Genomic DNA, 10179 nt, shown 5'->3' with positions numbered 1-10179 from the left:
GAGAGAAAAATAAAAGAAATGTATATTTTTAGCTACTCCTAAAAACATAGCAGACAAAATACATATATTTTGAATATATATATATTATATACCGATAATATACTTTTTGGCTAGCTAATGTAGTTAGTTTCCGTCGACCGACCAATTTTGTATTAGGATTTTTTCGTAGATATACGAGATTTTAAACTTATTTACCGGTTTTGTTTAAGTTTCCTATTTACAGAATGTAACTAAATTTTTTTACAAAATATATACAAATTCGGTGAAAATCTACAATATATCTACAATTTATCTACAACTTAAATATAATTTTTTCTTATAGAATCTGATAAAAAAACTACAATTTATATACAATTATGTTAGTTGTATATATTTTGTATGCCGTTTATACACCCGAAATACAAAATATATACATTTTTTATGTCTTTTTTTTCGAGTTTCAATATGAAATTCCAACCAAATCCACCTCGAATCTTAACTAAATTCTCTAACAATTGAGATATAAACTCTAAAAGATATTACAAATCATTTGCAACAACACTCAATCCAAACAAATAATAATTTTTCAAAAATCGATTTTCAAATTCAAAACTTTGAAACTTTCTAATGGATGTCAATTGAGTTTTGCAATATCAATTACGTTCTAACTCTATAACTGTTAAAAGAGAACTTTCGTTAACAGGAAAACAGAATAAATAAAAGACAAATTAGACAATTTCCAACAACGGTTTCCAACCAAAATCTCAGTGCTTCCGTAGAAGCAGAGAATGTGAAACTTGAAATAAAATTATGCAAAATAGATTTTGGGCGATTGGTTACATGGGGGTGGGGGATGGGATACGCTATCTGGGTATTAGTTAAGAGACGTCGTGATTGGGGGTGGGTCGTTGGAAAGCTAATTAAAGCCCTATAATTTAGGGATATTAAATTATCACTAAAATATATATATTTGGCAAATTGTATATCAAATTGTAATTAAATTAAAACCTCTCTAGTGTGAGTAAATAAGGTTCTAAAATAATACAGCTTGGTAAAAATCACTTTTGCGTATTTTGTTCAAAAGACAATGGTAAAAATTGCATGGGGCGGCCTATTTGGTCGTCCATTTTTAACTTATATCCGTTTTGTTTTTTCGTTTGCATGCGTACCCATTCTTTTGTTAAAAATATTTTAAAAAGACAATTTTGCACTTTTTAAATAAAAGACTACTGACAAACTGCATGGCAAAAATTTAAGCATGTTTAGGCTGAAATTTTAGCAAATAAACTAAAAAACTTCAGCTTGTTTAGACTGAAATTTCGGATAAAACTCAGGACAAAATTGTAGATTGCGTTACAAAACTTCAACATATTTTGGTATGAAATTTTAGCAAATGAACTAAATAGCTTCAGCATGCATTAGCAAAAACTCTTAAGAAAATTACATACTGAAAGACAAAAACATAAGCATGTTTAGTGTGAAGTTTTAGCAAATGAACTAAAAAAATTCAGCATGTTTAGTCTGAAATTTTAGCAAATGAACTAAATAACTTCAACATATTTTGTCTGAAATTTTAGCAAATGAACTAAATAATTTCAGCATGCGTTTAGCAAAAACTCATTAAAAAATTACATACTACATGACAAAAACTTAAGCATATTTTGTCTGAAGTTTTAGCAACTGAACTAAATAATTTCAGCATGCGTTTAGCAAAAACTCATTAAAAAATTACATACTACATGACAAAAACTTATGTTTAGTCTGAAGTTTTAGCAAATGAACTAAAAAACTTAAGCATGTTTAGTCTGGAATTTTAACAAAATGAACTAAAAAACTTAAGCATGCTTAATTTGAAATTTTAGCAAATAACTAAAAAACTTAAGCATGTTCAGTGTGAAGTTTTAGCAAATGAACTAAATAACTTAAGCATGTTTAGTGTGAAGTTTTAGCAAATAAACTAAATAACTTAAGCATGTTTAGTCTGAAGTTTTAGCAAATGAACTAAATAATTTAAGCATGTTTAGACTGAAGTTTCGGATAAAATTCATGATAAACTGTAGACTGCAGTATAAATAACTTCAGCATGAACTAGCATGAAGTTTTAACTTCAACATGAAACAACTTCATGCTACATTTAGCATGAAGTTGTAGCTTCAAGGTGAAATGACTTCATGCAAGTGTGATTCTGAAGATGAATTTAGATAAGTTTCTGATTTTTTTATAAAGTTGCTGAGAGGAGAGGATGAGATCGTTTTTATATCTTTTGTTATGGGTGTAATTGCCATATTATTACAGATTTTTTTGTGAGATGACTACCAAATCAATAATTTTTAAAAATATGGTACAAGTTAAAATATGGCACAAATATAGGGTATAACTGCAAACCCCGAGACAATGGGGTGGGCTTGAATCCATGATTTAATATAGGGCTCAAACTAAATATTCTTGGCCCAAAGCGTATCTAGGGCAACCCTTTACCCTAAAAACCCTACGTATATCATCTCCTTTGCATCATTTCCTCGTCTCCTCCGGCGAGAGAGAGAGAGAGAGAGAGAGAGAGAGAGACGGCGAAATGGGTCGTGTAATCAGAGCACAACGTAAGGGAGCAGGGTCCGTTTTCAAATCCCACACTCACCACCGTAAAGGTCCGGCCCGATTCCGTACCCTCGATTTCGGCGAACGTAACGGTTACCTAAAGGGAGTAATCACAGAAGTGATTCACGATCCCGGTAGAGGAGCACCACTCGCGCGCGTGACATTCCGTCATCCGTTCCGTTACAAGCACCAAAAAGAGTTGTTCGTTGCTGCTGAAGGGATGTACACTGGTCAGTTCGTTTACTGCGGTAAAAAAGCTACTCTTATGGTCGGCAATGTATTGCCGCTCAGATCTATACCAGAAGGAGCTGTTGTATGTAATGTGGAGCATAAAGTGGGAGATCGTGGTGTTTTTGCTAGATGCTCTGGTGATTATGCCATTGTTATCAGCCACAACCCTGATAATGGTACCACTAGGTATATTGTTAATCGTTTTCTGAAACAAATTATAGTTTTGTTTGATTTTTGTTAACTGTTATTTTTGTTTGTGTATAACTGTTTGGAGCCTTATAAATGCTTTCTAATATGATTGAAAATGTTATTTTTAGTCGACCCAACTAGTGTGGGGTTGATAAGTGGTAGTTGATTAATCAGATAACTTGAAATTAGCTTGTATAGATATGATTAATTCATGGGTTGATAATTGCTGAACAAGTAGCTGAGTCAAGATAATGGTTAAATTTGTGGTAAAGATGATTTAGTTTTGACCAGTCTTACTGTAATGACACCTATAAGCAGAAATATAGTTTGCTGGTGTAACTAGGCAAAGTTTGGTCTTTTGCAGCTGGTTGTTATCTGATCTAATGTTGCATTTGTATTTAATATGTGGATTAGACCACTTTAATGTGAAGTATGAGCTGTTGGAGTTGAGGAAGGAGGTTAATTGTGTCATTATATTGTCTTTGTGATGAAGCTCTATGTGAAAAAGGGCATCTTTTTGCTAAATTATATCCATTGCTATTATGCTTGTTTGGGATATTTAGCCTTACGGTGCGAATAAGTTTGTTACTGAGGTTCATTGCTGTGGTGGTGAAGAAAGAGTGGGAAGTGTTTTCTGTAATCTTATTTTGTATGTATGTGCTGTATCTGGAAAAGATTGCACTTAGTAACATGTTTTTTGGTTTGGTAAACTTACCTTGTTACATGTTGACCCAAATTACTTGAATTTCCACACGTTATTTCGTTAGCTCTTTTTTTCTGTGATGAGTTGGTTTAAAAACATTCAATTTAGCTCTTCTTGTGATTGTTACGATGTTAGTTTACATTTTCAGGCTTTGTCCCATGCTTTTATCCAGTACTCTAAACAGATTTGATATACATGTTGTGATGATATTATGGCCATTCTGTCGTTTGCAAGTATGTTCAGATGTTTACTGTAATGTGTTTCATCAAATTTTGATTTTTTTGATCAGGGTTAAGCTTCCATCAGGAGCCAAAAAGATTGTGCCAAGTGGATGTCGTGCCATGATTGGTCAAGTTGCTGGAGGAGGACGTACCGAGAAACCAATGCTCAAAGCTGGTAATGCTTACCACAAGTACCGGGTGAAGAGGAACTGCTGGCCTAAGGTCCGTGGTGTTGCTATGAATCCTGTGGAGCATCCTCATGGTGGTGGTAACCATCAACATATTGGTCATGCCAGCACAGTCCGTCGTGATGCACCTCCTGGGCAGAAGGTCGGTCTTATTGCTGCAAGGAGGACTGGTCGTCTCCGTGGTCAAGCTGCCGCCACTGCTGCCAAGGCTGACAAGGCTTAAGACAATTTGCTTGTTAGTACTTTTTATCTTGTCATTGTGTCCTGTTCAATTTTTGAGTATTCAGCTACACAACAATCTGGTAGTAAAGTAAGTAACATGCTAAATTTTGTTGGCATGTTTAGTAAGTTTTGTTTTCATGATCTTTCGGTGGTGCATTTTACTTTTATCAATGTCATTCAGTTACCTAAACCTTTCGCTCATCCATTCTGCCCGTCCAGACGCGGCGCCCTTTCTCATTATCATCTACCGCCCTTTCGATGCAGCGGGGACGAGACGACGTGACATACTACGATCACATACAAAAGTGTTGTCCTTTGTCTCGGCAATATGGAACCTCTCAACAGCTCCCGGTCTTTTATGGGATCCTATCGGGATAGAGGTAGCCCCCTATCTATAGTAAGGGGGCCTTTCTTGCTCGTTAGAGCTGTTTTTTGATTCTGTAGTGCAATTCGTTTGCTTGTTTGTGCACCAATTTGGAACAAAGGGCGAATATTTCATGCTTTACCGAATAGCTCAAGGTGGAAGGAAAGAAAAAGTTTTTCAAAGCAAATTCATGGATGCAAGACTTAATCAATAATATCAACAACATAATTAGGGACTAAGATTGTGGCTAAGATTACTTTAATAAAATTAATGATCACTAAATAGATCTGAATATGTGCAAATTCTGATATCACCACTCTAGTATCAGTACCAACGGTAAACGTGTAATGTTCAGCGTACAAGTGTAAATTGAGACTTTCTACTTGTCAGACTAAGATCGCGAAATTCCAATTGCTCTAAGCTAAGCAAATCTGCAAATACTTCTGCAAGTTATTTCAAGTAGCAACAGCAAACCACGACATTAATAACTTATTTGGTAGTACTATTTATTTATTTATTCTGCCTTGTAATTACTTTGACTTGTTTATGTTAAGCAAATCAATTTTAAGTACTTTTAAGCCAAAATAGCTTTAAAGTCATTTTGTAGTGTTTGAATAAAGTAAAAAAAAAAGTGATTTGAAGCACTTGTTTTTAAGCTGAAATGAAGGAAAAAAAATAAGTCAAAAGTTAGAATTTCTAATTTATGACTTAAAAACTATTTTGACTTAAAAGTTACTTAAAATAAGCTCATCCAAACGGGTTCTGCCACCGGACAAAGTGCCAATGATGTTGTTTGTTAATGTACTTATATGGTATAGGTGGTTAAAACGTCTTTGAAAATCCAAGCATAAACCATTTAGGAGATGAAAAGATTTAGACATGTTTATTTCGTATTGGTTGGCGATAATATTGGACATCCACTAACTCACACAAATTAGAATCTTGCCCCTTTATTCAATTAATTAACTGTTATTATTTTTCCTGTTAGCCGGCAAGTTGATATATAATTGGAGAAACGTTATAATACTATTATTTGTAACGTTAAACAAATTAGCGTGCCTTGCGTGTGACATTTTAAATTTAACATTATTGTTTCACATTCTAATTCCTAAGAGTGAATCATGCTTTTGAAATTGGGAAACGAATTTACAATATACTAAGATCGATGGAGAAAATAAAAGATTGATTTCTATCTATTGATAAGACTTTTGACACGCTCACTGAAATTTGAATTAATTCAATAGAAAAGCTTTAATCTCATTATCAGTATAATTTGAAACTTTAGTTATTGGTTACTAAACTTCGTTTATTTTCTTAAGTGTCTCTTCCTTAAAAACTTACTCATACTCGATGTTTACACAAATCTAATAAATACATGATACATATTTCACATATATAGTCAGAGGTGGGACCTATAGCGCATGCTTTTTATGCGTTATAGGTCTTTGGATAAGGCCAACCTCCCTTAGAGTTGGTAGTTAGCCCAGAGACCTATTGTGCACAAGGGGCTAGCGCTATAGGTAATCTTGTTTTTTTTTTTTTGCCATTATTTTTGTCGCTTGGGTCGAATTGTGCATTACTTTGGTTCTGGACTCATCAAAGGTAGAGGTAGAATTTGAAGCTTATGGGTGTGAGATTCTAATTTTCTTAAGTTATTGAGTTCTAAATTAATAATTTGTACATATTCAATGAATTTCTTAAGACAAATATAAAGTTTAGACCAAAACTATTGGATTTGGTGGAACTCATAACCGAAAGGCTGACTCCGTTCTTGTACATAATTATCACTAAATCATACTAGTTAATTAATACACGTTCTCACCTCAATTTATCACACGGATAAGTATTTACCAATGTGATTGTAGACAAATTTACACCATAGGTGGATAAGCTCTTTTGGGAATGGATAAAACGTCAAACTCGAAAACAATAAAGGACAATAATGTTTCCACTGTCCGTACTGCTCGCAAAACCTCTTACCCCAATCTACAATAAAGAGCTTCAAAATCCGGCAGAAAGAGATAGACAGCTGTAGAGAGTCGGAGAAAAACAGAGATGTGTAGATAGGAAAAAAAAAACCAAACTACTTCTATCATACACATTTTATCAAACACCTTTCATACAATCTTTATTTTTCTGAACGTGACTCTCCTATCCTAACATTAGTTATATATATCTAGAGAAAAACAAACCATCTCTATCACACATTTTATCAAACACCTTTCGTACAATCTTTATTTTTCTTAAGAGAGAGATCAAACCACTTCTATCATAGACATTTTATCAAACACCTTTCGTCCAATCTTTATTTTTCTAAACGAGACTATATATACGTTACATACCCGGTAAATATGAAGTTTTTTGTTGAATTGGTGGCCTGCTGTGGCTGTTCTTCATATCGTGTGCGACAGGTTGAAGCAGAGGAGATGGGACCTCTTGTACCTGCAGCTGCTGAAACGTCGTCTGATAATAATAATAATAATAATAATATTATGTATAAAAGGAGGAAGCAAGGGAGACGAGTGAAAGCGAGATCGGCTGGTTCATTTCCTGATTGGAAACCGTCTCTTTCGTCTATATCAGAAGATCATGATGCTTTGCCTACAAGAATGGCTCTTAATTCCAACAGGAATCTGAAGAAGAACGCAACTGCTTCTCGTCATCATCATCGTGATAAAATCAGGTACTCCCTCGTATCATTTTATGTATTGAGTTTAGTAATGTAGAAAAAGCTTTTGATCTTGCAATATGAAACTAAAATGGGCATACAGTGGCACACAAATTCGGAGACAGGATTTAAAGTTTGTGGTTTCTGAATTTGTCGTAAAATTCATAGCTCATCTTAGTTCACAATCAAGTATTTATATATATTTAATAAATTTCTTAAAACAAATACAAAGTTTAAGCAAAAGTTATTAGGTTCGGCCGAATTCGTATAAAAAAGCCTAGCTCCCCTTGGATACACATCAATAATTTAAAGGTTAGAGAAAAAAATAGTAATAAAGATATATAAGCTATATTCGATTTATATACTATATATACATCTTAATATATATATATATATATATATATATATATATATATATATATATAGGATCTGGGCAATGTGTCCGTCATAGCCGTCTTAACAATATTGGGGGTCTAAAGCCAAATTTCACATAGAAGCCCTAAGTAAGAATATCAAGGAGTGTACGCAGACCTTACCTCTACCTTGGGAGACTGAGAGATTGTTTCCGAAAGACTCTCGGCTCAAGAAAAAGCATGGCAAAGAAAAAGTTAGATAAGGACAATCAATTCAATGCAGTATGAAAATGAAAGTAACCAAGGCGAATAAGTCATGATAAAGCAGTCTAAAAAGGAACAGTAGCTATCACACATAAATAAGATAATCAAAGTACAAGAAACAATAGATAGAAACTATAGAGCAAGATAAGTTGATATAATGATATCGAAAAGTGTTGCATTGCTTCAATATAATGATTGCTTGTTGTAATGCTTGATATTTTGAAGAAGACAACTTGTAAGCCGCGGTAAGTTGCCGATTGAGAGTCTTTTCAATAGTGAGAATAGTAAAAGAGAAAATGAATAAGGTAAATATATTAGTTGTTAAGATATAAATGAGGCAAAAATATAGCTACCCTACCCCCGTAGGAAACCATTCTCTAATTATTACAACAATCCTCACATTAAAGTTATTGTACTTTTGCTCCAAAAATTCTTTTTAAATTTAAATGTACACACATTTTTTTTAATAATACATATACAATAATAAATCCTTAAGGAAAAAAGGGGCCTCCAAAAAGTTGGGGTCCAAGTGATTGCTTTACTGACCTTATAGTCGAGTCATCCATGGTGCCCGTCGTCAATACTGTGGATCTGTCACTGTGTGCATAACAGATCAAAAACATCGACGAATGTAGCGTTACGACATCAAGTTCATCTCACTCCAGTATTTTTGATGCGAAGAAAAGATTTGTGTAAAAGTCCACAAATATTGCAACAAATATGTACATATAAACCTATAATTTAAAAAATACAATAAATTCAATACCAAGAACCTCAATCGTTAAAGCTATAAAGCTTAAAATGGATCCCCCTCTATTTGGCTATGTGAATTCAACTAAATATCATATTGAAAAACAAAATATATATATACACATAATAAGATCCCGCTTTTTTTCTTAACTAATTCGCTTCCGTTTGGCTAAATCTTGCTTCCTCTTTGAAAATTCGGATTCAGAATTTCTTTTCTTTTTCCTTTTATGCATGTTTTTTCTTTTAAATTTGTTTATTAATTACTGTTTATGCGGATAAATATACATGTTTGCTTGGTCATAAAAGCTACTCCCTTCGTCTCAACACTTAAACTACAAGGTCCAAGTATTGTGAAATTAGATACTATTCCTGTTAGATTTATCAAGTTTTCCTAAAGAAATTTTATATATGTAAAAGCTACGTAAAATTATTACTGAGTTAATATAAATTCTTAATAAAAATGTTTATTCAAATGTTTAAAATTCATATCAATTTAAATGTTTAAAAGTTTCAAAAGTTTCCTCGTAAATATTGTGTGTCAAAATGAGTTCACATAAATTAAAATACATGAAGTATCATAATAAAGAATGTATTATTCCTTAGTGGGTTCATTCGGTACGAGTGAAAATTAATCGCACCAATGAATTTGGATATCGAATTACAACGTTAACACTAGACATTTCTGCATGCTTCTTCGTGTTTTTTTTTTACCTTTGCCCAGGAGCTCCTTGCTTTTGACTTTACTCTTTAGTGACTCAAACCCGCAACCTCAGAATTGAAGGTGGAGAGTATTTACTGTTTACAACTTAAGCAACCCTCTTTTGTTACTTTCCAAATCCACAATCTCATAATTAAAGGTCGAGAGTGCTCACCATTTGAGCAATCATTTTTTGTCTCCTTTTTGTTTTTTGGTCTCCTGCTTTCATTGGTATAATTGTTTTTTTTTTTTATGTTCTACAGGATAGCCTGCTTTTCTGCAATGGGTCCAGCATTTGCTCCCACTCCTTTCTTGATTTGATGTTGGGACTAATCCAAATTACCATCCTGCTCTCTTTTGTTTTGTAAATTTAAATTCTGTATATGGTGTAAAGTTTTTTTTTTCTTTTTTCATTTCTCTTCAATTTCCATTATGTTCTCTCTCCCTATCTGTATTAATGCAAGGACTGTAATATTTGTAAAAATGAAAAGGAAAAAAAAATACTCCAAAACTATATTAAGTGTATATGGATAAACTTATTGAGAATGTTTGTTTAATAAGTACTGAATTGTGGATCTATGACACTTCTGAAAAATCCATAATGGACTTTGTCCCTTCGCCTATAGACGGCGGCTTGGCTTTGCTATCGCTAAGACTTGGTACAGAGTCGTGTAGTCATTTGTTTTTATCATCAGAATGCCTATGAGATAGAGATCGGCCTTATAAAACTTGTTAAGCCTCACTTTCATCTCCCC

The 10179-nt window shown here is 33.4% G+C and overlaps 2 protein-coding genes across 2 annotated transcripts; both read left to right on the top strand.

The window, feature by feature from the left end:
- The first annotated feature begins 2436 nt into the window (after positions 1-2436).
- On the top strand, positions 2437-4518 carry LOC107796773 (large ribosomal subunit protein uL2). Its single transcript, XM_016619587.2, has 2 exons — positions 2437-2991; positions 3987-4518. Exons 1-2 carry the CDS (start codon positions 2552-2554, stop codon positions 4327-4329), a joined length of 783 nt encoding a protein of 260 aa, XP_016475073.1. The 5' UTR covers positions 2437-2551; the 3' UTR covers positions 4330-4518.
- A 1968-nt stretch (positions 4519-6486) lies between these two features.
- On the top strand, positions 6487-9938 carry LOC107796766 (uncharacterized). Its single transcript, XM_016619578.2, has 2 exons — positions 6487-7375; positions 9688-9938. Exons 1-2 carry the CDS (start codon positions 7044-7046, stop codon positions 9743-9745), a joined length of 390 nt encoding a protein of 129 aa, XP_016475064.1. The 5' UTR covers positions 6487-7043; the 3' UTR covers positions 9746-9938.
- The last annotated feature ends 241 nt before the right edge of the window (positions 9939-10179 follow it).

The sequence above is a fragment of the Nicotiana tabacum genome, chromosome 12 (assembly GCF_000715075.1).
Source record: "Nicotiana tabacum cultivar K326 chromosome 12, ASM71507v2, whole genome shotgun sequence".
Classification (NCBI taxonomy): domain Eukaryota; kingdom Viridiplantae; phylum Streptophyta; class Magnoliopsida; order Solanales; family Solanaceae; genus Nicotiana; species Nicotiana tabacum.
The sequence above is the reverse complement of the archived record's forward strand: the minus strand, read 5'-3'. Positions and strand labels throughout refer to the sequence as shown.